At 38.0% G+C, this 25573-nt stretch overlaps 2 protein-coding genes across 6 annotated transcripts; one reads left to right on the top strand and one right to left on the bottom strand.

Moving 5' to 3' along the window:
* The first annotated feature begins 465 nt into the window (after positions 1–465).
* CTBS (chitobiase) lies at positions 466–7050 on the top strand. Of its 3 annotated transcripts, none has more exons than XM_074876401.1 (8): positions 466–608; positions 1012–1150; positions 2148–2356; positions 2981–3152; positions 3710–3807; positions 4514–4675; positions 5677–5858; positions 6932–7050. In XM_074876401.1, the coding sequence occupies exons 1-8, from the start codon at positions 477–479 to the stop codon at positions 7005–7007; spliced, it is 1170 nt and encodes a 389-aa protein (XP_074732502.1). In that variant the 5' UTR covers positions 466–476; the 3' UTR covers positions 7008–7050. The 3 variants fall into 3 exon arrangements, with proteins under 3 accessions (XP_074732502.1, XP_074732504.1, XP_074732503.1); XM_074876403.1 differs by having other exon boundaries at positions 5677–5899; XM_074876402.1 differs by lacking the exon at positions 6932–7050 and having other exon boundaries at positions 5677–6890.
* Positions 7051–8206: 1156 nt separating this feature from the next.
* On the bottom strand, positions 8207–25318 carry SPATA1 (spermatogenesis associated 1). 3 transcript variants are annotated; one of them, XM_074876397.1, is made up of 13 exons: positions 25201–25318; positions 24197–24303; positions 20612–20729; positions 18440–18493; positions 18015–18345; positions 17652–17900; positions 15840–15966; positions 15629–15689; positions 14526–14643; positions 13574–13699; positions 11592–11761; positions 9535–9633; positions 8207–8709 (listed from the first exon to the last, which is right to left on the bottom strand). In XM_074876397.1, the coding sequence occupies exons 1-13, from the start codon at positions 25234–25236 to the stop codon at positions 8605–8607; spliced, it is 1701 nt and encodes a 566-aa protein (XP_074732498.1). In that variant the 5' UTR covers positions 25237–25318; the 3' UTR covers positions 8207–8604. The 3 variants fall into 3 exon arrangements, with proteins under 3 accessions (XP_074732498.1, XP_074732501.1, XP_074732500.1); XM_074876400.1 differs by having other exon boundaries at positions 17826–17900; XM_074876399.1 differs by lacking the exon at positions 13574–13699.
* Positions 25319–25573: the final 255 nt, after the last annotated feature.

Raw genomic sequence — 25573 nt, 5'->3', positions numbered from 1 at the left:
GGCTCCACCCGGGTCTGGTGTCACTGTCCGCCGGGGGTGGGACCCTGCGGACACGGCTGTGTGGACAGCGAGGATAAGGCCCCGTCCCCCTCACGAGATCCTTTTTCTCTCGTTATTTTGAGATCTTGAAAATGATTCCGGGCACCCTTTGCTGGGTTTGATCCTTTAATAAACCGTTGCTCTGTAAAAGCGGTCGGCCAAGCCCATGTCTCTGAACCAGCGGTTCCCCGCCGGCGGGCCGCCCCCGGGCCTGCCCGCGCTGCCGTCTGCAGCCCGCGGCCACGCCACCGGGAAGCGGCCGGCCCGTCCCTCACGCCGGGAGCCCCCCCCCCCGGGCTCACCCCCGCCCCTCGGCGGGGCCACCGCGGCGCCTCCCGGGGCGCTCCCCCGCGGGCTGCGGGGCGGAGCTGCGCGGCCGGGCCGGCCCCAGCGCACCCCGCCCGCCGCCGGGGCCGAGGCGGAAGCGGCGACCCACCATGGGGCGGCCGTGGGACCGGTGGCTGCTGCCGCTCGGCCTCCTGCAGCTGCTGGGCGGCCCCGCCGCCGGTGCGTGCCCCTGCCGGGACCCGCGGCTCTGCCACCCCATCGCGGGCACCGGCGGCTTCGAGGTGCGCGTCCTCCGGCGGCTCTGGGCCCCCCACCCCATCCCGTCCGGCCCGGCCCGGCGGCTCTGGGCCCCGGGGCCTGCCGCGGGGAGCGGCCGGGGAGCGGCGCGGTGGTGCCGGCCGGCAGCGTGTTAAAGCCAGCCTGCGCCGCGGCCCTGGTGTGATTTGCCGAGCAGGGTTTTAAACAAAACAGGCGCATGTGATTTCCAGGGAGGTGCCGGGGCGGCTGTAACCCACCACCGGGCCCGGCCGCGGCCGCCGCCCCCCCACCGGCGGAGCGCAGGGGCCACCCCCCGGGCTGGTGCCCGGGGCACGAGTCACCGAGGTTTTCAGAGACATGTGCGAAATAACCGTCCCGCTGAGACGCGTCCGGAGCTAATGAGGGTGCTTTTTACCCATTTTCCAGGTCTTCGTGTTTGATGTGGGAAAAGAAACCTGGAAATCCTACGACTGGTCAAAAATTACAACTGTGGCAGCTTTTGGAGAGTACGATCCTGAGCTCATGTGCTATGCTCACTCCAAAGGCTCCAGGGTAGTACTGAAAGGTTGGTTACACTGAGAAGATGTGGGTATTTATGTGATCATGAGTAAGAACATAATGTACATAGGGCTATAATACCTTGACATTTCACATTCACTTGTACACGGAGTATTAAAAATCAGTAAGAGGATTAATTGATAAGAGGATAATGCATACAGGACTGTAATACCTTGACAGTTTGCATGTGCTGGTATGCAGGATATTAAAAAGAAAACCAGCAGTGGCTTCTGCCACAGTAATAATAAAACCATTCCAGTGACAGCTGAATGTAAGTTCCCTAACAGAGAACATCACAGCTATGGAGGAAGAGGGAGGAAAGGAAAACCTTGCAGAAGATAGTTATTTGGGTCTGTATTCTGGGTGTTATCCGCAGTACCCAAAAGACAGAGTAAGGGAAGGGATTTTAAGTACTTTTTAGGACTTTAAACTTAAATCAATCCCTCTGTATTAGGAAGTGGTTGAGTTTTAAAACATGAATACTCGGGAACTCAGTGCAAGTACAAATGCTGATTAGAAAGACAAAGTCCATCACCGCTCACATGATGTAATCCAGTTTTGGCCCTGTTGAGGCAAAAACAGAATCCAAGACCACAATGTGGAAAGCAACAAAGGTTAAACATAGAAGTATGTTTATCTAAGCAGTAAGACATAGTCCTTGATGATCCATTGGAAATACTGAAAGTACATTGATTTCAAGAAAGGCAGTTTACAGTGGCCAAAAGAATATTAAACAGAAGTTAGGAGATTAAAACTATAGAAAAAAACTCAGAAGGAACTTAATTTTAAGCTCTGCTGTCTCAAAGAAGCTTGGTAATCACTTCTGTGGTGGGTTCTTAAAACTATACTTGGGAAAAAAGTTAACTCCTTTGTATTTTAACAGTATGGGTGTGGGAATTTTTTTATTTTGTGGTTATGTTTGTTGGTTTAGTAAAGACAAACCTTTCCTCCTTACTATTACTGTGGTGCAAATACATATTAACTCTTAAAGGCCTCTTGTCTAGGTGATGTACCTCTTAAGGAAATTGTTGATCCCGCTAAAAGAGCAGCATGGATATCCCAACAGGTGGACCTTGCAAAAAACCAATATATGGATGGAATTAACATAGATATAGAGCAAGAAGTTAACGAAACCTCCCCTGAGTATTATGCATTAACAGAACTTGTTAAAGAAACCACAGATGCTTTTCACAGAGAAATACCAGGATCACAGGTAATAATAATGTACTTTATACAAACATTATGTTTAACTTTATGAAATGTAAGGAGTTTTGAGAATGCTGTTTAACATATGAATATGAAAAAAATTTATGCCAATCTAAAGCATGATCTCATGAATGGTTAATTATGAATGTTAGCTATGATATGCTATCTCTTTTTGACCTGTATGAATTTAAATGGCAGAAGCCTTTCACTGAGGTTTGTAGATACAATGTTATTGCCTTGTGTGAGCTGGCAGTTATTAGTATGTCTTAAGGCATCTTTGAAAGTAGGGCAAATACAGCCTTCTGGCGCAGAAGCTTAACAATGTTTTGGTAAGCCCATCACTGAAGTTTTAAGGATTTCCACCACGCTTCATATTTTTGATCGGATGGTTTTCATGTTCTATTTTAATTTCTTTGGTGTTTTGAATTCACTAATAGGGACACTCACTGTTTATTATCTAATGTTCATTTTAGCAGCTGAGCAGCTTCTCCTATAGCTCATTGCTATCACTGTGTGTTAAACACTGCAACATTTGGGAAATACTGTCTTTAAAAGTTACAGCTTTTTTTAAAGAGAAAACAAGAGCGGTTAGTTGCCATACGTGATAGTAACTTGTGCATTTTTTCTTCAGGTAACATTTGATGGGGCTTGGTCTCCAGCATGCATAGATAAAAGGTGCTACAACTACACTGGGATTGCAGATGCCTGTGACTTCTTATTTGTGATGTCATATGATGAACAGAGCCAGATCTGGACAGACTGTATTGCTAAAGCCAATGCTCCTTACCTGCAGACTTTAGTTGGTGAGGTCAAAATGCCTCCCCAGGAGTCAGAACGTTTCCATTTGTTCACATGAATAGATAGAAAAGATTGCCTTTTTTTAGACAAGTTTTTTGGTTGTAGTGTAAGGCTTTTGAGTGTGCTCAAATACGTGTTGTCCTAATCTGAAAATGGTATCTCAGATCCTTATGACACTACAAATAGACCTTTAGCAGTTGTGTGTTGTTACTTGCAAAGTAATTGTCTAGCCCTCATGATTGTGAAGAACACTCTTAGAATGACAAATGGCAGCCAAAGCAATGGTGTCTGCCCAGGCTTGCAAAGAACCTGAAACATTTCTCTCATCCTTGTGAACTGCTGCTTTCAGCAGCTGCTTTTAAGTGTGAGCAACTAGAGCGGTTACTGGGATCTGAATAGAGCAAGTCTAGGAATCTGCAGGCAGAAGGTAAAGAAGAGCTTGCACCTTAGCCTCTGTCTGTCTGCATGTCCTGTATTGGCTCTGGCTGCAGATTAGTTGTAAGAATAAAAAGCATTGGAAAGTGCCCTAATGCATCTTAATTTTTATTTCCTTCAAAACTAGGATATGAAGAGTACATTAGTATGGGCATTGATCCTAAGAAGCTTGTGATGGGCGTCCCCTGGTATGGCTATGACTATGTCTGCCAAAACCTATCTAAGGTAAGATGAAGACTATCCATTTGCAATTGTACTGTTAATTTTTTCCATGGAAGAAGACAGCTAGATTTTGGTCATACTGTTTTTGGATTAGGATATACTGCGGTCTGATGGATAAGAGCATATGGCTGGCACTCAAGACAGAGACTTTTGCTTGGCTGATAACTGATGAGCAGCGTGTCACCAAGCAAGGCATTTTGTCTCTCCGTAGGCAACCTGAACCCACGATACCCAAGCGCCATGTTTGACTAAGGAGCTATAGATGTTATCTGTACAGGAAGAGATGATGTCCAAAGGCACTACAACACTTGTATCTGCCTTCTCAACACAGTCACTAAGCTCACTGCTGAAAGACCAGACAAACCATAGCAAACCTATGACTGTTAAAGTATAGCAGTTTATGGATAAATCATGGAGTCTCAAACAACATTATACTTATGAAAAATGTAAGAGTGAGTTAAAAGTGGAAAAAATAAGACAACTGTATAAGTTGAATGATGTGCATCCAATCCTGTATTACTACAGAGTAAACAAATTTAACTGTTTTAATTTCCTTCTGTCTACAGATAGTATGTCTGCCACAGATACTTGAAGATTTGGGAGTTTTGAGACCCTGATGCCTTTTGTGATTTGTTCTTGGCTGTACTGCTATTTTGGATTTCAATAAATCTATGTAACATGAAACTCATGCCCTCTGCTTTTTTTCCAGGATCATATTTGTTCCCTTTTCAAAGTACCCTTCCGTGGGGCTCCTTGCAGTGATGCTGCAGGGAGTCAGGTCCCCTACAGAGCAATTATGAAGCAGGTGAACAGTTCTCTTTCAGGGGTGCTGTGGGACGAGGTACAGAAGTCTCCATTTTATGAATACAAGGTAAGTGTCTCTTTATAAGACACCATGTTGTGGAGTAAATGTTCATGAACCGTAGTTCTTTGATTATAAAGTTTTCAGGGTTAGAGTCTTCCATTTGTGTTTTCTACTTCATTTTATTTGTGTAGCAAAGGATGGCTGGATTTCCATGTCTTGAATTTCTAGTCTGAAAGAGGGGTACAGTGACTGAAGACTGCAGGAGTAATAAAGATCTGTATTACTTTGCAGTTTTCTCAAGAGATTGTATCATGTCAAAAAGGATGTTTTGGCACAAAAAAATCCTACAGCTTCATCCTTCACCATTATAGTTACTTCTATGAGTTGATGACTGATTTAAACTAAAACAGATTCTGAGATGCTCTTAAGTTTTTCTAACCCAGTGGCTTGCATGCATGTTTTGTTCTGCATTTGGTTTCTACATAGACACAGTGGAAGAGTCCATGAATGATTGTGCTTATATGAACAACACAGTGTATGCGTTTCATCTTGTTTCTTTAGACATAATTTTAGGTTTCACATGTAGATGATTAAAAGGCATTGTAAGCAATGACCACGTCAAAGAAACATAACTTTTGACAAAATTTTATAACCTCCTCTAAAACTATTTATTGCTGAAAAAAGCACTTAATCTTTAACTACATTCACCTGTTATGTTAAATAGCGTATCTGAGATTTTAGCTGGTTTAAAAAATTATCAAAGTACAAATTAGCCAAGTCTTTTCATCTAACTTCAGTTAAAGTGTGTCACTGTGCTATAACTTAGATTCTACAAGTAAAAAAATAGCTGAGTATTTGACTTAAAATTTTTAATTGTCCTGTGTGAAAAATAATTTGTAAATCAGGAAAGTATCATTATGTAAATCTACATAGCTTGTATATCTCAGTTTTCAGTTGTACCTTTCACTGCATTCAACAGAAAATGCAATCAAAACTCAATGAACTTTGATGTATCCTGTTTATATAGATAGGTAAATACTGACACTAGTGTTTAAATGTTTTTCTAGGATGCTCTTGGTCACTTCCACCAAGTATGGTATGATGACCCTCGCAGCATCTCTCTAAAAGCAGCATATGTGAAGAATCGAGGTTTAAGGGGCATTGGCATGTGGAACGGAAATAGTCTTGACTATTCCAGGGAAGCTGTAGCAGAACAACAAACTGAAGCAATGTGGCAAGCCCTGACACCGTAAGAACCATGTAACCCTTGATTTAGAATGATGGAAATTGGTAATTTTTTATTATGGTTTATACTGTCATAGATTTTGACTTTATAAATATACCATGATTACAAAAACTTTGAGAACTAGCCAAATTCATCTTGTCATTTTGTATGCAAAGCCATATTTTCATTCTTCAAAAAGTTCCAATATTGCTTTAGCAGCATTTTTTTAAAAAGACTGGTCGTCTTTTTCATTTTTCACAACTACCGTAAATTGGTTAAAGCTTGAACCCAGTGTGTACCTGGTAACAAGTAAGACCAAGTGGTGGATTTACAGGGCAATCTCATAACAATCCTTTGCTAAGGCTGCCTGGTGCAGCAAATATTCACAACGGAGTCTCATGGTCCAGTCTCAGCTTTCTGACTTCCCACCCCAACCTGTATTTTAGCTAAGTCACTCTTGAATCAGATTAAACAGAGAATAGTGGAGAGACAGATTGTTGCTTACCTGCAACTTAATGAAACTTGTGCTTGTACTTGGTTACTCTTCTAGAGCTTAAAGTATTTTCTAGACTGAAGAAATTGTGTAACAAGAAGTAGTTGCCATTAAGATTTTTATCAGACCTGTTGTTAGAACGAAATACTCGATAAACTCCAGTTTCACCGTGTTTATGTATCACGTAAATTCCTTAGTTTCAAAAGCCAAAAATCTTGGATCTTATCTTGAAGAGAGAACGTTAATAGGGAGAGGACTTGGATAATATTTTCTTCCGTTTCAAACTTCTTTACTTCCTGAAAACTAGAACTCAGAAGCTTGTTCAATGATCTGCATATGTACTTTTCCACACACTTTAAGATTCATTCAGTAGCCTGTTGTTTTTATATGGTGTTCCCTCTGAAATAATACAAGGTTATATTTTCTTTCTAGTTCATATTTTTCATAAAATAATTTGCCTAGAGAAATTTTGTAACTGTAAAAATTATCTGTAGTGATGGAAAGACTGACTGGTGTTTAGAGGATTTTTTTTTTTTTGTTAAATAAAATGCTGTCTTCACTAAGGTTGGTAAACAGTGTTGTTTATGCTTTACTTGTTCCACAGCTTACAGCCCACACTGGTGCTCTGCTTCTCAGAACTGTTTCACAACCAGATTAAAGTGCAACTGTGCCCTGCTTAAGTGACTCCATTAATTAAACAATGTATTTAATTAGATATATGTAGTCAGTTGTGGGTGTTTGTTTGGTTTGTTTGTTTTTTTCCCTGGCTAAATAGTTACTGGGAAAACACCACAGAACACCAGCACTACCATAATGGCTACTCAGGAGAGGACTAGAAGAATTCATGTGAGTGTCTGACTGCACATAAAGAAAAAATCCCCTAGAAAAATCAGAGGGCTCTTCACTCCTCTGGTCTGTAGGTTTTAGAAGAAAATGATAAATTTATTTGACATCTAGACGCTTCAGAATTTGTGTTACTATTTATATTCATATGCTAAAATAAGATTGAGATTTGTGAAATCGAGAGGTCTTCTGGAGCAGATGATCTGACCTACAACATCCTAACCGAAGGCCAGGTGACTTTATTATAAAACTCTCTTTCTTGTAGCAGTCAAGAATCATGAGTTGATACTTTTTCTTTTTTAAATTAGGTTAGATTTTCTAGTAGCTAGTTGCCTGCTCTTTTATCTTATTTAAGACACAATTCTGAAATACAGGATGTGGGATTGAATCCTGAATTGAGCAAAAGTGGTTGTAGTTTTAGTAATTAGTTTAAGACTTTAGCACTAAAATCTTTGTTAAATCTTATCTTTAAGAAATTAAATTGGATAATGGGTGGTTTGATTCAAGACATTTAGAAGTCAGTCCTTTTGAGAGTTGTGTAATTTTCTTACTGTAGTACTGACTTGCCATGTGTTTCACTTCCAGCTTTTTAGCTGACATTAATTCCTAGCATGTTATTGTTATGCTTAATGTAATAACATCTGGTACCGCAAACAGGAGAGCTAGAAAAAAAATCACTATCAAGAAGAGGTTTCCGATTACGCTTTCAGGGAATTGTTATCTAAGCACACGCATGAGCTTGAACTTAAAGAAAAATAGACTGTACAATAGTTTAAGTAGGACTAGGATCATCACTGCAGCTTGTCCAAGACAAACCTTGCTTCTTCCATTAATTACAGAAGAACTTTAACGTCCATGTGGCTTTCCTATTAAAAGAGGGAACAAAACCATCTAGATATGAAATAAGGTGAGGTTATCTGAGATTTTGTTCATACTTCATAATATGGTAATATGCATTGGTGATTTATAGATAGGCATAATTATAATAACTAAAATATACTTCAGTAAATAGCTAAATAAAGGATTACCGTTGCTGTAGTTCTACAGAAAATGCATTTTAATAATTTTCCAAAAATTTAATGTGTGTGCCTGAAAATAAGAACAGGAGGTTAGAGATAGGTTTATTTGTTAATGAAAGAACATCAGCATACCAATGTGATGTTACACAGTTCACTAAGTTGCACTTTTAAAAGAAGTTAGCTTTGTTTTAGACATGGTATTAGGTTAAACTGTATGTTTAAGTAGCTGACTAATCTTATAGTAAGAGTGAGATTTAAAAAGAAGTGAGCTGCAGTACCTCAGTAGCCTGGTATACAAATTCCACGTGTATATAGTTGATGTCTTTTTACAAGATAACTTCAAGAATGTACAAACAATTGCTCTGAAATTCTGAGCTTCTATATACTTTACAGATGTTAATATCATGTCATCCTCTTAAATTCCTGATTTTCTGGACTGGAGAATTAAAGCTGAATGAATCTTCTTCTGTGTCAGTTCTGCTCTCAGTGCTCGTAAGTCAGATGCTGCTTGCTTTCTCATCTGCAGAAGAACCAGTAATTTAAGGAATTGCAATTTAAGGAAATTTCTGGAGTTGACATATATATGGGTTTATATAACTAAGACTGAATTTTATACAGGATGGCTGAATACAGGATACATTCTTCATCTTTAAAATTTTACATGTCTAATTAGGTAGCCTAGTTCTAGCACTATTTTCTTCTGTACTTCACCTTGGTGTTTTGAAGAGACAACTGTGAAGTTCATTGTTCTTTTCACTCCTTGTTATACAGTGGAGGAGGCCTAACAAGTACATCCACCCTAGATTATCCAGTAAACAGGGGCATGGGCAATCTCCATGATGTAGAGGACTCGTATTTCAAGCATGAAAAGCTATCCAGTGTGAAGGCCTATACCATCACCCTCCTTCCAAAGGCAGCCACAGGCAGCACTGGTACGGAATAAAGCAGATGAAGAGGACTGGCATCTGCCTGGAGAGCCATTCTCTTTTTTTTCTCTTTATACCATTACTTTTTTCTTAGCCATGGCCCACTACTGATCAGTGCCTCACCAAGTATGTTCCTTCAATTACCTTTTGAGTGAAATGGGAATTTTATGCAAGAGATTGTGAAGCTTAGCTTACTGTGTACCTTGAAAATTTAAGTTGCTTGAATGCCATATATTCAAAATCATCTAATAACCTCGTGTTCTGGAGTAATTTGGCTCAAGTGATAAACTTAACAACAACAACTAACACCGTAAAACAAGAACTGTTTAGCAAATATTTACATCATCTAATGTTTGGGAAGATCTAAGTTTTTTAATGCATAGCAACATTTCAACTATTTTATTTAAAAGGCAGAGTACCTTAATTTCTATCACAAGTTTCATTTTTGTATCATCCAGCTTCCTCCTCAGTTGATCAAGTTCATGCTGCACTGTAGCAATCCGGATGACTGTGTAATTCTGTATGAAACAACAACAAAACTTTAAGTGCAGCATTAGTGCATCTCTTCATTCATTGGGTTTTACTTCACCACTCAAGAACAATCCTCTAAACTCTTTCCAACTCTCCCACTTTCTTGCCATCCTTAATGTGTGCTGGGCTGTCTCTGGTCTGTAAGCAGTCTGCTCCCCAAGAGAGGGCAGCTCCTTTCTGCTGCCAGCCCTTCAGCAGAGTACGGAGGTTCTTCCACTCCCTATTGCTTTGGGAAGTTAAGATCCAGATCAGATCTCCTGAGCTACAACACATTGTTTTGCAGTTATCTTTTATGGCTACTCCTCATTTATAATAAAAAGGCATACTTCATTTTTTTTCTCTCATAGGCTTAGCATCACTCTGTCACAGTACATTTATTGATGAGATTGCTACACTATGTGATGTTTAGTGCAGATAAACTCCTGGTTATACAGCACATCGTTTCAGCAGTAGCTGTGGGTGGGCCTATCTTTGAATTAACCTGTAAAACTAAAATTCATGTTTTCAAAATGTAGGTTCTGATACTCAGCTTGTGCAAGTCAGCCATGGTCCCCTGAAGTCAGTAATGCTGAGGGGTGGGGTGTATATGGTAATCCCTTGATGTTCCAAGCCTTTAAAAATGCTATTAAAGTGCCAGCTGAGCCAAATGATGTGGTAAAGTTGCCTATACAAGGAGTTATTAAGTGGTATCTGTAGCCTCTCATCTCTGAGCTCTTGTAACCTTCTCCCCACTCAGGGGTGTAGCTGCCTGCTTGCTTACAAGGGTTCAAGTCCCAGCTCTGACACCGCACAGCTGTGTAACCCTGGCTCAGGCCACTGAGAAAGCATGAAAGCTACACTGTCATGCCAGAAAAAGCCAGGCAGGGCCGTCAGACTAGTTGGGGGCTACTGAGGAATCATCACATCACTGGGTTGAGTGAGGACAAAGCTGGTGGAAGAGGGGAAACCAGCAACAGCAGGATCTATTCCCCAGAGCCGGACTCTTCCCACCTGACTGATGCCTGCCTGGCCAGCACTAGCTTACGAGGGGTGGAGAGCACACTTGTGCTTAGCCTAATAGCTCGTTAAATCCTGGCTATCTTCTGTGTGTGCTAGCCAGTAAATGACTGCTGTATGCATGTTAAGTTGTGCATATCCTTCACATAAGGCCTCTTTGGACCTAGCCAGAGACACCTAAAAAAACCCTGATATCCCCCTCTAAAAGCAGCAATTACACATCTGAACAAAGCTAGTAATATAACATCAGCCCTATTAATGTTTTTATATTGTAGATATTTATATTAAGATAGCCCAGATAATACACATTTGCATAGAACATATGCTCTTTGATTGTACATACACTCTCTCACCTTTCAGATACAAGAAAGGGACGTTTATTTTTCCTAGCCTAGCTTCACATTTGCCAACAGACTTGCTTCCATTAACGCATTTAGAAAATTAGCAGATAAAACTATTGGGAAGGGTGTTCCCCTCTTTTCTCTCTTTTTAATTCCTCTCTGAACTTCCCATGAGTTGACACCAACAACATAATACAAGACTCACAGTTGCACAACAGTTAACGTGCAACCACTCCAAAAGCCTCAGATGCATTTCTTGTTCCCCAAACTAGAATTCATTACCTCTGTACATGAAATCTGGGATGATGAGAACAATACAGAACTGAACAATTCATTGATCACACTGAACAAAAGGAGATTTTGTTATGAGAAGGTATTGCACAAACACAAAGCAGAAAGAATCAAATGCTCAGACTCAAGCACTTCTTCAGTCTTTTTGAGCAGAATGGGCTGAAGGAATTCTATACCTCAGAACACTGAGGGATATTTGGCTGTTAAAGCTAGTTTACAAGTCATTGGTTGGTGATGAATTTGTTATTTTAATTTATATTTTATACAAAAAAACCCAGGCTGTGCAAAAAGAGCAATTAAATAATACAAACAAATACCTTGGAGTTTGTCATACTGTTTGGTTGTTTTCGGCTGCCTCTAGCTTCCAATTGCAAGAGTAATTTCTGGTGGTAAAGCTCTAAATCTTGTTGCAGTTTGTTTAAAGCATCCTCCAGTGAAACAGTAGCTTTCTTAGTTTCAAAGTACTTCTTTTTCCATTCCTCACGAACTACACAGGAAAACAGTAATACCGTTTGGTCTTGTTCACCTTATCATAAGGTCTGTTGAAGACGGTAATGGCCAGCTGATCTCACAAGACTCAGTTGGACAATGCACACATTAAAACATGGCAGTAGGTTAAACCACGACAAAAACTACATTCACTATAAATGCAACTGACTTTTCACACAATCCCCTGCCACAAAAGGCTCTATCTGTCCACCGAGATATAACACAAGGTCCAAAACCAAAATTTCATTCAGCCTGGCTGTTCTGCAGGTTTCAGCTGCACACTAAGTGCTCCAGACCTGTGAAGACTGGTATGCCCACCACAGTCTGAAGTCCGCAGCTTTACTGTAGCAGAATATTTAGCACTGTAGATTTATGCAAAATTTAAGATCTGCAGGGCCAGAGATTTTGAACAGCTTCGTTTTATACAGAAGTCCCAAAATTATGGGAAACAGTTATGTACCTTTACACTTAACTATAATTCCTCTTACGTTGCTAATGTGCTGTCAATGGCTGGCACATAAATCCCGCCATATCTGGTGCAGCGGTTGTGTGGACACATATGTCCACTAGCCTGCAAAGTGTCTTAAATGATTCCTTTTTTCAGGGCGTGTTTTAGGAAATCAAGACAACTGCTTCTCAGAAGCTTTTCAAAAAGAACCCAGCTGTTGGAGGACTATACAGTATGTAACCGAGAATGGCTGTCAGCATGGCAATCTTAGGGGGATATTAGACATAGACTGGATCACTCTTCCTACAGAATATGCTCTTCCCTTCGTACCTTGTGAAGAAACATGTTTGCAAATGCACTTAACGAAACTCTACAGGTCTGATAAAAATAATTCAAGAGGTGGAGACACTTCTTAAAGAACCTGCAGAAGCTGTTTGAATCCTTGTGAAATAACCTTTATTTTACCTAACTGGATAACATAATTTAAGACAATGCAGGAGCCATTTAGGGCTTAGCTCAGCAGCGTAAATTAGCTTGCCTTGCAGTTCCATGCTACTATTCACTGCTTCGAGTACCCAAGTTGGGTTTTTTAAAAATATAACTTCACCATGCTGCAGAGTGCAGCATAGCCATGCACTTCAAGAATAACTGGAAGAATTGTCTCGTCTTCTCCTTTCAACAAAGCTGCAAATAATAGTTGATACTCTTAGAGATTTAGCTGTATTTAAGTACAAAGAGAATGCTCTCAAAACATCAAAGTGATTAAACCTCATCTCTGTATAACTGGAATGTGACTTAGGGAGGATAATTTAAGTATAAACTTGAAAATAGTTTCACAAAGAAAATTTGGGTGGGATTTCAATGACATTTTACCTTGTTAAAAAAACAAGTTTGTCAAGCTTGTCATGACAGGCTTGTGACTTCCATGCCATAAACTGAATACCATTAGACAGGAAGAACAAAAAGTATTATGCTGGCAATTTAACTAGAAGCCCTATCAACACAGTAAAAACCTATGTAAGCACTAGCTAAAGGCAACGTTTAGAGTATGTCAGCTGCCCTGGGCCTCAAACAGCGAAGCAGCCTGCAGTAGCTCTCTGGGCACTGTATGTACATGGGACACAACTGAATGGTTTATAAAAGCCATAATATTTTTAGATTTACAAGACTGCCACAGAAAAGTGGAAGGAAACATTGCAATCTTGAATCTTTCCAGCATGCTGTTACACAAATGAGCCTTCTCAGAGCTACTGGTTAACAAACTGCTCTCTCTGTAATTAAGCTCACTGACAGGGAAACAAACATTTTCACATTGTTTTCAGTGTCATTTCTCAATCATTCCAAATTAAATTAAAAGTGTACCGTGGTATCTCCTCAGCTTATTTTGTTCCAGTAGCCCTTTAGCTTTTCTGATCAGTTCTTCTCTATTTTTTTCCATGTGCCTTCTGTCTTTCTTCATTTGTTGCAATTGTTCTACCATCTTGTTTTCTAAAGATATTATAATTATATTTAGCAAGCATCTGGATACTGTAAGTAGGAGGGATCAATCAAGATTTTTGCAATGTACCCATCATAAATCATGCCAAAAGCTCTGTCAGAACAGGCAGTAGAAATTGTTTTATTTTAATAATCTCTTAACTTTTTGAAATTGGTGGTGCATTAGAAAAACGTGAGAAAGCCAGCATGCATCCAGGCATTCACACAGACACCGAGTCAAGTAAACACCCTTTTATATACCTAGATAATGTATCACTAAAACTATATATTAAAGATACACTGCATACATTGAAAACTCTTGCCACATGAAGCTAAAAAAGCCTCCAAATTACTATTTCCTGCTCAAAATACTTTGTAACATAAACTGTAGCAAAATCTTGCCTTAAATTCCAGCTGGTCATAGGCAGAATAGTATCTCAGACTTTCACTAGTCTGGAACAATAGGTCAGTCACTGATCTTCTCACTATCCTCCTCCTCCACCACAGCAGAGGATGCTTAGCAATACTACTAGTGGTTTTCTTTGCTACATTCTCACTTGAGCCAGCAGTATTTCACCCAATCTCCCTCTTTTTCTCCTTCTATCCTGAAGTCCACAAGCTTCCCAGTCCTGAAGTCACTGGGAACCTGCCATGCTCTATGAACAGCTCCTGCAATTATAAATGCCTGGAATTTTCCAACCACAAATGAAAATTTGTAACAATACTGTGAATGAATGTATGTAGAAATTCTTTCATAAAGTAGGTATTTCTGTCTTCATTAACTATTCAATCTTGATTAAATGTTCATTTCCCTGCAATTTCTTGGAATCATACTCACTTGCTGCCTGAATTGTAGGAACTTGAGCTGGATTTACAGCAAGTGCCAGAAAAGGTGGACTAGGAGGTGAAATACATTCTTTCAACAAAGTAAGATGATTTTGCTTGTCTTCATCTGCCTGTAGAGTAAAAAGACACAACTATAAGTGCATAACTCATAATCCTGAATAGTTATAATAGACATAAGCCCTGAAAGTGGACTGAGTGAATGGGAGGGCTGATTTTGAATTCTGCATATAAGCTGTTTTATTCTGTTACCAGTACAAATGATTACTAAATTACAAACAGCTGGGCCTCTGCAAATAAAATCAGAACACTAAACACTTCCATGCACAGAACATACAGACAAAAACATAGACTATTGCAAATTGTTCTTGTCCATGTCCGTAACTCCACAAGTTACTGACACTCCCATGCAAGACCAGGAATAATGGGGCTTAAAACTGCCACCTGGCTCATTGCTCACAAAGTCTCGACTGCCAATTTCTAAACTAAAATTTATAATAGCAGATTTTCAATTTTATTTTTATTTTCATAAGACTCCACTACAATCACTTCTGCACAAGCGACAGTTAATAGTGAAAGCTATTATGCTGTATGATTGCATGTGGGTGCTGAGTCTTCCTAAATATGTTCTTATTCTGATACTATGATTAAATCATATCTATGTTTTAAAGGATTTTACAGTTTTTACCAGAAATTTTGCTTGGCTTGAGAGAAGACAAATTTATCCCAAAGGAAATATGAAATTGTAACAATGTCACTGATAAAAAAAAATAAAACACTACTGTCAAGAAACTGTAAAAAAAATTCAGCTAACATTAATAAGACTGAGATAGTTATTGTCTATGTAGTTCCTGTTAAATTATAACCAGAGGTGTAACTTGCAATGATTTCATTGTATAGAAATATAGTTGATTTTTCATTAGCAAATCTGTTAAGTAGTAGTGCTAGAATTAACTTTTCTCAATTACTCTCAAATCTATATTTCAGTATTTCATACTTCTAATGAGTTACCTGTCTTATAAAATTAGACTACTTCTAGGTGGAGGATTATATTTATTTCTCAAGATTGCTAAGAATATGTTACCTTGAAAAACACACCTGATTATCCAGTTTTTCACCAGAATCAGCTATAGACTTGCTAGTTCTGTATTGCTGCAAGCTTAAGATAAAATCAAAGAAGCAAGTGAAAATTCATGTAATGAAATGGCTTTTTTCCCCATTTTCTTTTATTTATTTGAAGTCTGTAAAATAAGTTTCTAGCTATGAATTAATATGATCCATTATTTTAGCAGAATAATTATTTACTAACCTTTGGTTTTTGCATACATATTCTGTAGTTTGGTCTTCCCTTACTTTAAGAATTCCAGCATCCTGTGTTCTGTCTCTTCTTAGTTTGGTATCTTCTTGGTCATCATTATTTTCCACGTTTGTTAGTTCTATGACAGGATAGTGATGATCAAAATATACAGATTACACTCAAAATTCAAGTTGTTTTGACTATCAATGCCTGGACTTTCCAACCTGTATTAGAAATTCAGTGAATCAATCCAATAAATAATGTTATATCTGGGGTTTAGAAGTGTTGTGTGAATAACAGAAGAAATAAATAAATTTTTAAAAAAGTATTTTTGTTTTGAGAACTTGTATCTAACTAATTCTGGTAAGTAGTATAAGAAACATTATCACAGATAAGGAACCACTTAATTATTTCACCTTCCCTAAACTAATTCTGTATCTAACACTGTCTGCCTTTCAGAGACTGAAGATCCATTACAAACTGGAGCCAGAAAAGAAAGGGAGAGCAAAATGTTTTGTGTTTAAATGTTAATGAATAAATGTTATCTGTTTTAAAATATACACAATAAATATTTCAAAAGAAAATTGCTGACGGACTTCATCTTTACTACTACAAAATCCTACATCCTTCATAATTCAAAATAAAATTATGGACAACTTTTCAGTTATATATATATTTGTATATTTAGCGATCTCATATTTAATATCAGTTAACATGATGATGGAGGGACAAAGCTATTTTTGACAGATTATGACTGGAAACCGGAATTACTGAAAAGTCATCAATGAAAGTCTTTTCTAATGCACTCTCCAGACACGTCTCAAAGAATACAATACCCAAATTTTTGTTTTCTTACTCAAAGTGCTGGATATCCAGAAAATCATTCTAACTGACATCTATAAGGTGCCCATACCTATGAAAAATTGAATACTGCCTCATTTAATAATTACTCATTAAAAATTTGCCATAAAGATCACCTTTTTTATGTTAAGTGTAAAATTCTACTCAAATATTAAGACTTGTCTTCCAAAGTTACTTCCTTAAAAACAATTTCTAATTTTGATACTAATATAGCAGTAGTCATTCAAATCCAATTTAAATGTGTCAGTCATTTCTTTCTTGGTAATCACTACAAATTTAGAAATATTAAGTATATTATCTAACTGTTCAGGAAATTAATGGCCCTCAGTATCCCTAAGACACCCCAATTTAAAGGAAGTAGTTAACAGATCTCTTCCAAACAACATTTTCTATTTTGGCACAGAACTGTTACCTAGTTAATGTGTGCTTTCATACTATTTATTTTCACTGTAGTCTGCTCAAAGAGTTCTCTCACCTCTCAGTTTTAGGAATGACACTGTTCAATGGCATATAAATAAACATTATATGGGAGGGAGGGGAGGAAACGCTTCCTCTTCAGTAGTAATGTAGCCATGGGTAAGATGACAATGAAAGTTGAAGTGAATAAATGCTTTCCCTGATATACTGATAACAAGATTCTTTTCCATTTAAAATTGCTGTTGAATTATGGGATCATTATCCTCTAATCTTTACAGTAGCTGCTTTTTTTCATATAAATAAAATTAGACAAATGCATCAATTAAAGTGTTTCCCTGTATCAGTACACAGTGATAAAGAAGGATTAATTCAAAGTAAAACTACAGCTCTTTGAAAGATATTATCATTATTTAAAAAAATAGAATACTGTTCTGATAGCAATATTCCAACTCATGTTTTAACTACAGATTTCTTAAAACTTAGCTTTACTCTGCCAACTTTCTAAAATGCATGCTTTAGCAAAAAGATGACAATGAACAGTTGTACCCTTTTGATATTTAATGTGATTTTGGGGTGTGTGGTTATTCTGGCCTTCTTCATCAGTGTGGTTTACACGAAGAGTAAGAGCAGTTCCTTTGGCTTTGTCATTCCACTTAGGAGTGTTATGGTGTTTTTGACCTTGACTGAGATGATTTTGCTGAGAGGCCTCTAATACCATACCACTCTTTCCAGACTCCCAATCTGCAGGATTTGAATGACCTGGTGTGAAGAGAGATCCGTTGGATCCATTTTGATCTGCATAATAATTGATATTAGAAAACAGAAATATTATTTTAATGTAAATGTTAACCATAATATTTATTCTTCTCCTCCTTCATCATCCTCCTTCACTACATTGGTTAAACGTACCTTTTTCTCTAAACTGTATCTGCTTCTCTTGAATCCTGTTGTTATGGTCTTGCTTATGTTTTCTGTGCGAAACTGGAACAGGTTCTTTCTCACCCCATTCCACAGGACTGTGCACTTCCTGATTTTCTATCTGATGACTGCTGTGTATGCTTCCTAAAAATTGTTGTCTTTTTTCAGGTTTTTGTTGGGGAAGACTGGATAATCTTGATCCATTGCTAAACCTATTAGCTTCTGCATTAAAGTGATGTCTTTGTTGAGTTGATGATGATAATGGATAAACATCTTCAAAGTATTCCACTCCAGGTAATAAATATAATTCAGGATAAAGTGCCTAAAATATGCAGTATATTCATCAGGACAAAAGAGGAAATGTACAATGTAAAAAGTTTCTGAAAATGATACCTTAAAAATCATTCAATACATACATAAGGAGGAGCAAATGACTTCAGTTCCAGTTCTGTTTCTTGCTTTGCTTTCACCTTGGAAGATAAAGAATGAAAGCGTAACCAATAAAATATTTTTTTTATCAATAATGTTGCATATCACTTAATTTCTGTATTCTATCATCTTTACATACTACATTTTTTCATAACCAGCACTATCTTCTGTAATGGCCTCATGGCCATTGAAACATAAACATAAACATAAACTACTATTCTATTTTCTGACATGGTACCGAAACTCCGTGTATTTTTCAAAATCTCAATCAGACCCACAGGAGTACATGAATGTACTGAATAATTTTTTTTATCCTTTGGACTTCCTCTTATGGTTCAAAGGACCCGATACAAACAGTGACAGCAGAAGAAAGTCATCGACTTTCTTTACCAAAAGTTGCTTCAAGATGAATCTGAATAGAAATGCTGAGTTTTGCATAATTTTTTCTATTCACCTGGTACAATACTGCAAAATATTTAATGTATATAGAAAAAAAATATTCTGTTACTCTCTTCTGTCTTCTTGTATTTATTGTTCGTCTTGACATTCTTTGTGTGAATCTTTCAGATTTCAACAGTAGTCCTAAAAACAAAGTCTAAGATAATCAATGAGGATTTGAAAGGTGTGCTCCAACAGGGGAAAAAAAAGAAAAAACAAAGTAATCTGAGCTTACATTTAAATAATGAAATTGAACTAAACATGGGACTAAATTCTCTTCTCAGTAACGGTCAGGCAATGCCATTGATCCGCTGTTATAGACACTGGCTATAGGCAAGAAAAAGAAGAGCAAATGAATGTGATTTTGGTTTATTTTTCACTTAAAGACCTTTACTTGTAAGTAAGGTACAGCTCTTATTACTGCTTACATTGCTAGTGTTGTGAAACAGAAGACTGGGGGGGTGGAAAACCACTCAACAAATATTTGATCATAGAATGTAGTTCAGTGAGGTTACCATGACCCTAAACAACAAATAAACCAGTTAGCTGGTTTATTGCTTTACACTTTATAATAAAGTTAAACATCAAACAACAGTAAATACCCCAAATAAAATGATATATTTAATTTGTCACCAAAAATCTTCACATATATCTACCAACGCCTTTAATTCTCTATTAAAGTAAAATATTTTATTAATTTCCTGACTTTCTAAAGGAAGCTGGAAAATGTCTCCATTTATCTTGGAACTATCAGTGGGGAAGAAAATACACCATCTCACTTATTATCATCCAATTAAAAAGTCCTGAATTCTTTGAAGACGTATGTACACTTTCACATTTAGATTGTGTCACGGTCTTTAAGTTTCTCTTCATGTTTTTCCACCTAGCTTTTGCATATTACTTAGTATTTATTCTAGTTTTTCATGTGAGTAATTTTAGTGATAACTCAACTACAAATGAAATAAAGAATGGCACAAAATTTCCAGCTTGTAATTAATTCCCAACTCTGTGAGAAACAGGAGAAATGAGAGGTGAGAAAAGTATTCTGTACTTATGTACATTATTTAAGTTTTTGTGTATTACAAGGACAAACTTCCAGTTGGACTGATTTTCAAATTTATTTAATCTTTAGCTATGGTTTGTAAGATATAAATATATAGAGAATCACTGTAAGGATTCAGAGATATAGGTTTTTGATTACATATATCTCAGGCTGTATTACTGAACTAATTAGTGGAACACAAACGTACATGCAGAAAAGTTTTCATTCAAAGACTGATCTTTTAAAGGCTTTTGGGCAGGTCACAGCAGGGACCATTAGAGGAATTCTGACTTAGCTTCCATTGCAAATTCTTCAACTGCCATATACCCACCCATGTACTGGTAATAATGACCTTAGGGGGATTTTTTTAAAATGCAACCAGATTTGTCATATTTAATCCATTGGTTTATCAAAACTACCATCTTTTCACTGGATGGAAACTAATTACATCTGATGCTTTAAAGAATGTTTCTAATATACCTGTCCAGCTGTGCCTTTGTATTTGGGCAAGTATATGTGCTCTGACAAGAGCTTATGCTCCACCATGTTTAAAAACAAATGCTAACAGTGCTCTTAAAGTTATCTCTAATTTATGTGATATTATCTAATCTGCAGGAATTAAATCTGTGGTTTACATTATAAAGCAGAAGAGCACTAAAGGAAAAAAAAATTGACTTACCACTGCTAGTTTTTTCCCAATGCATTTTAAAAATTTGAATTTATCTGCAACTGCAACTCCACCCAGGTACTCTCCAAGCTTCTCCCGTAGCACTCTTAGTGTGATGTGAGGAGACACCCTAGAATGTTGTTATTCATTAATACATCTGTAAGATCAAATAATGATGACTAGTTAGTAAGAGGGGGAAGATAATGCTATATACATGCTGGCTTGCATGGATGGAAAGACCAAAACTGGCACCTATGTCCTAGAACTAAACCTAATTACATATAGGCCAGAGACTTTTGGTGTGGTAAAGTTAGAACATTGTATCACCTTATTGTAGGCTGTATTACACTGGCTGTCATAACATTAACTAGCAATATTAATATTTTAGGAACCCCATACAAAGGGAGAATATGGAAGTCCCTGAAATTTGAAAATTACTCCTTTGGAATGCTCTTGCTCATCTGCAGATGAATAACAAAAACACTGGACACTACAGTCATGTGTTTCCTTATAGGTGACAAAGTTTCATGGGGCCAGTCCAGGACTGTAGAACATACCCCTTCAAGCACTAAGGGCTAGAGGAGACTTCATCACTGTCCACTTTAAGTAGTAGGTATATTCCTTTGATTTTGTCTTCTCCAACACAAATTTACAGTGGGTGTGTGCATGTGTACATGCAAATGTATTTTAAATCAAAACCAAACACTGCAGTGTGAACATTTCCACCATAGTCTGAGGATGAGAGAGCTGATGCAAATATGAATTGCATCATTTAATGTACTAGTGGGAACCATGCAAATATTAAAGTAATGAGGTCAGTATAAAAATCACTATAGAATAAAAAGCATCTCTGCAGAATAAAACCAAATGTGCAAGAGGCACACAAAAGCTCTGCAGCACAACATAAGCAATTCTAATTGCTCCTATGCTGCCATATAAAATAAATCAGGGAGCAAATTCAGGCCTGAGACTGTTAATCACCCATGCTGATTAAGTGTTAGCATACTCCCTAGCATGATTTTGGCCCAGGCAGCTATCACTCTTCAAGCAATGCACAGACATAGCTTGGGGCATAGCACATGCCATTCTCAGTAAACAGTATAGACAAGAACGTGCCATCCCTTCAACTGGGACAGGTCTTCAACATTAACCTGTCAGGGTTTGTTTGCACTTTCAAAGAGCCCTATATGCCTTCATTTCACACCCTAGGTATGTAAAAACACCCTCAGTTTCATCTCATAAACACAGTATTTTAGTGGGCTACAATGCTTCCCTTGCATTATTTCAAACTCCCTGGACTTAGAGGACCCTTTTCAAGATCACAGATCTGCCTTGGAGCACAGGCATGCAGCAGAGGAGGCCAAAGTCTGCAGAGTGGACACATCTAGGCCACACGGCTTGGTCCCTGTACATTTAGCTCGTTTGTTTCTTTCACAGCCATTTTTTCCCCATACTTGCCGCAGATATTAGCCCTAATGTAATTTATTTCAAATGTATAAAGAAATATGTGAAAGACGGATACATAATTCAATACACATCCTTCCAAGGTCTTATGCGAGAACAGAGATGATCTATAATTCAAATATCTCTTATTCACGATCATTTCTTCAAGATGATGTCTCAAGAGAAGATATGCCCCTTGAATGGTCCTCTGAAACCCAATAAATGCAAGCTCTGTCAGAGGCAATTCTAACACTGCACATCCGTCACTGATAATGCCCATCCAGACCAGCAAGGAAATCTAAATATAAGGCATTTATGAACAGCAGGGAAAACATCTAAGTAACTACAATGTATCATGGGAAAAAATTATCTACGTATACAGAACCTGAGATATAGGGCATAAATTTATCTGAAAATTATCTGCCAGTGCAGCTGCTAGGAACATATAATAATATGTTTCTTACTTACTGCCACTGGCTAGCAGAAGACTAGTCACATCCGAGTCATTTGCTTCAGGGTGTTTCTTTAAAAGTAATGCAAATGAGAGTTCATTGCAGTCATCCCATCTAGAAATAACAAAAGTATGGCTTCTGTGGTGAGGAATGAGGAATAAAAGATCACAGAGGCTGAGAAATCAAGTTCATGGGAACAAGAACTCAAGGCCATAGACAATTACACACTTAATATTTTCCTCTAATTTCATGATTAATGGAAGTGGCCTGTACTTAGACCTAGGAATTCTTTGTTAAACTGACTCAGACAGTACGAGGATTGTTAAGCTGACTGGACAGTACTATCAGCAACGTCCAAACAGCATTAGTACCACCAAGGTTGCTGTTCCCTCTTCTGGATTATAAGAAGAGAAGTTTTTAAATTTATTTATTTATTTATTTATTTAGAGACAGTGATATACTGGCCAGGTGCTAGTTATTGCTAATGTACTTCAGCATTGCACAGTACCCATAGAATAATTAATTAGCAATTATTTAAGACTCATCATCAAGCAACAAATAAATATCCAGATATAAACCCACTGAAAACAATGAGAATCCTAATTTAAGTTGGTGTCTCAGAATTGAGCCTTAGTGAAATAAATTTACATTAGAGAACAGAGGGCAATGACAAACGACCATTCACATGAAATGATTTGAAGTTACCACTCCAGCTGTGTATTTTGCACCTCTGCTGGAGACTAGAACAGCAAACAAAATGGATATATGCACTTACTTCCTCTGGTTTTGAGCAGCCTTTCAATAAAAGACGATGCAAGAATAAATACACTGTGTCCTACATGCTCATACCTGACTGCTGTCAATCTTTTCAGCTACACAGTATATTGTCTTAAGAGAATACTACAAGCCTAAATTTAAATTAGTTAAAACCTGTATTCTCTGCAGTTTAAGCTAAATTGACAGGTTTTGCACAGGAGCAGACAAGGTACATGTAAAAGCTCCATTTCAATACACACATTTACATTATTTGATTTTTCCACAACTTCTTACCACACTAGATACACAGATTTTGTGTATAGGAGTATAAAACAAACTTTCAACGTTATAGAAGATTAAAACTGCAACCCTCTGTGCCGGGTTTGGGCCTAGGACTGGGACTAAATCCTTTAAACAGCTACCTGAGAGCACACATAGCGTTTCAGAAATACTGCTGAAGAAAAGAGAAGATATGCTGGTGGTTGCATGGGCTGTAATGCTTCTCCTTGAGAAACATGGCTTAAGCTCTTTCTTCGGACTGAGAGAGCATCATATCCCTGTTCCTGGGAATTCACAGGCTATCCCATCTTCATCAAGCCACCCTGTCTTGAAGCTGGCCCACTGACAAAAGGAATTCAAGATTTTGATAATCAGTCTCAAGGAGACAGAAAGAATATAAGACTATGATCTTCCAATATAAATTATTCTGCAGAAATACTAGCACTGCTCTGAAAGTGTGTTTCGATGGTCTGCACCAAGGGCTGCAATGGAGCTAACCCTGATACAGTCCAAATAAACATGGGCACCACTTATCCTCCAGAAATTATTAGAGAACAAGTCTCTTCTGACAGATGTAACTGTGCTCTATAGAGCAACAGCTGGACCAAATGACTGAAGGGCAGTGTGAAGGATGTACCAAGTACATGAAGCCTAAGACTATACTCACCTTATAAATCCAGCTGAGATGAATTTGCTAGTAAGAGCTACAGGAACTGTATTCAGCTTGAAGTTCCACACTTCTTCTGGGACATAAAAAACATGGAGCTCCACCAACTAAATAAAGAACATATGATCATAACTGTAGATATATTATAACCCTCTTCCTATATGCTTTGTTTTGTTTAGGTGGGCTTTTAATTTCTGGAGGCAGGAATGATTTCTTTGAATGTTAGCACATGAAGAGTGAGGCTCTATCTGACAATGACGACTAGATAGTGAGAACATCGATGAGTAGAGCAATTTGTGATTGAATGCCAGCTGACAGCATCAAAGTAAGTCACACTAGAACAAGCTCAACAACAGAAATGAGAGAAAAGAGAGCCTGTGCTACTGTTTCATGTCACTGTGACAGCAATGGACAGAGCTTACTAAAAACAGTTGATACTCTGGAGAGTGTCATGGTTACAAGAATACTTCAGCTGAAATACTAGCTTTGTTCATCTCATAAAAAATGCAAAGCTCTGAAAGCTTGATCCAAACAGCACTACAACTTGACCTTGCCAGCAAGAAAAAAAATTCAAAGTATTGCTGACAGCTGTTAATAATATTAGCTACCTCGGAAGCACAGAAATGCTCTTGGTAATGTCTGCAAAAAGAGTAACTAAGCCTGCTCTGAGCAAGGTTCACTTAGATTGTGTTCAAACCTGTGGTAGTTGTGGGACTGTTAATGTCTAGGTCTTGATATTTTTAGTGAAAATCAGATGGTATTGACAAGGACGATACACTTCCCTGTAACTAGAATCCATGCAAATAACCTATATTAAGTATTTCTGCAATTGCTGAGCTACTAAAGATAAACTAGAAAAGAACACTTTCTATAAATTATGTTAAAAGCATGGGGTTTTTCCTATGAGGTCTCCTAGAAATGGTGCAGTGTCACTTATTTTAATATTTTTTATTTTGATTTGTGAAACCTAAAAAACCTTTACAGAAAAGTAGAAAAATTCTCACCTGTGATGTTCGAGGTCTCATTTGACTGAACGACATATTGGTCCCTGTACTTGATCACAACGAATTCCGGGTGGGCTTTCTAATTTTCTTTTTGATCGAAGCATTCTTTAAGAATGAGTTTCATGATAATCTGTTACGAGAGAAGTTACTCCATTAATATCCTTTATTTTCATTTACTGTACTTCTTTCCATTTATGAAAATGGAAAAGTTGTTTCTGTGCTGAGGCAGACAGCTTCCAGCTAACTGCAGACAAACAGACTGAACCACACCTTCTACACAAGTATCACCTAAGTAACTAGGGGAATTGCTAAATCACAGCCCTGCAGCTCCGAGAGATCTGCCCTGGAGTATTATTTCCTCTTGACATTTTCT

The sequence above is a fragment of the Strix uralensis genome, chromosome 8 (genome assembly GCF_047716275.1).
Source record: "Strix uralensis isolate ZFMK-TIS-50842 chromosome 8, bStrUra1, whole genome shotgun sequence".
NCBI classification, from domain to species: Eukaryota; Metazoa; Chordata; class Aves; order Strigiformes; family Strigidae; genus Strix; species Strix uralensis.
Note: the sequence above shows the minus strand (reverse complement) of the source record. Positions and strands in the feature narration are given on the sequence as shown.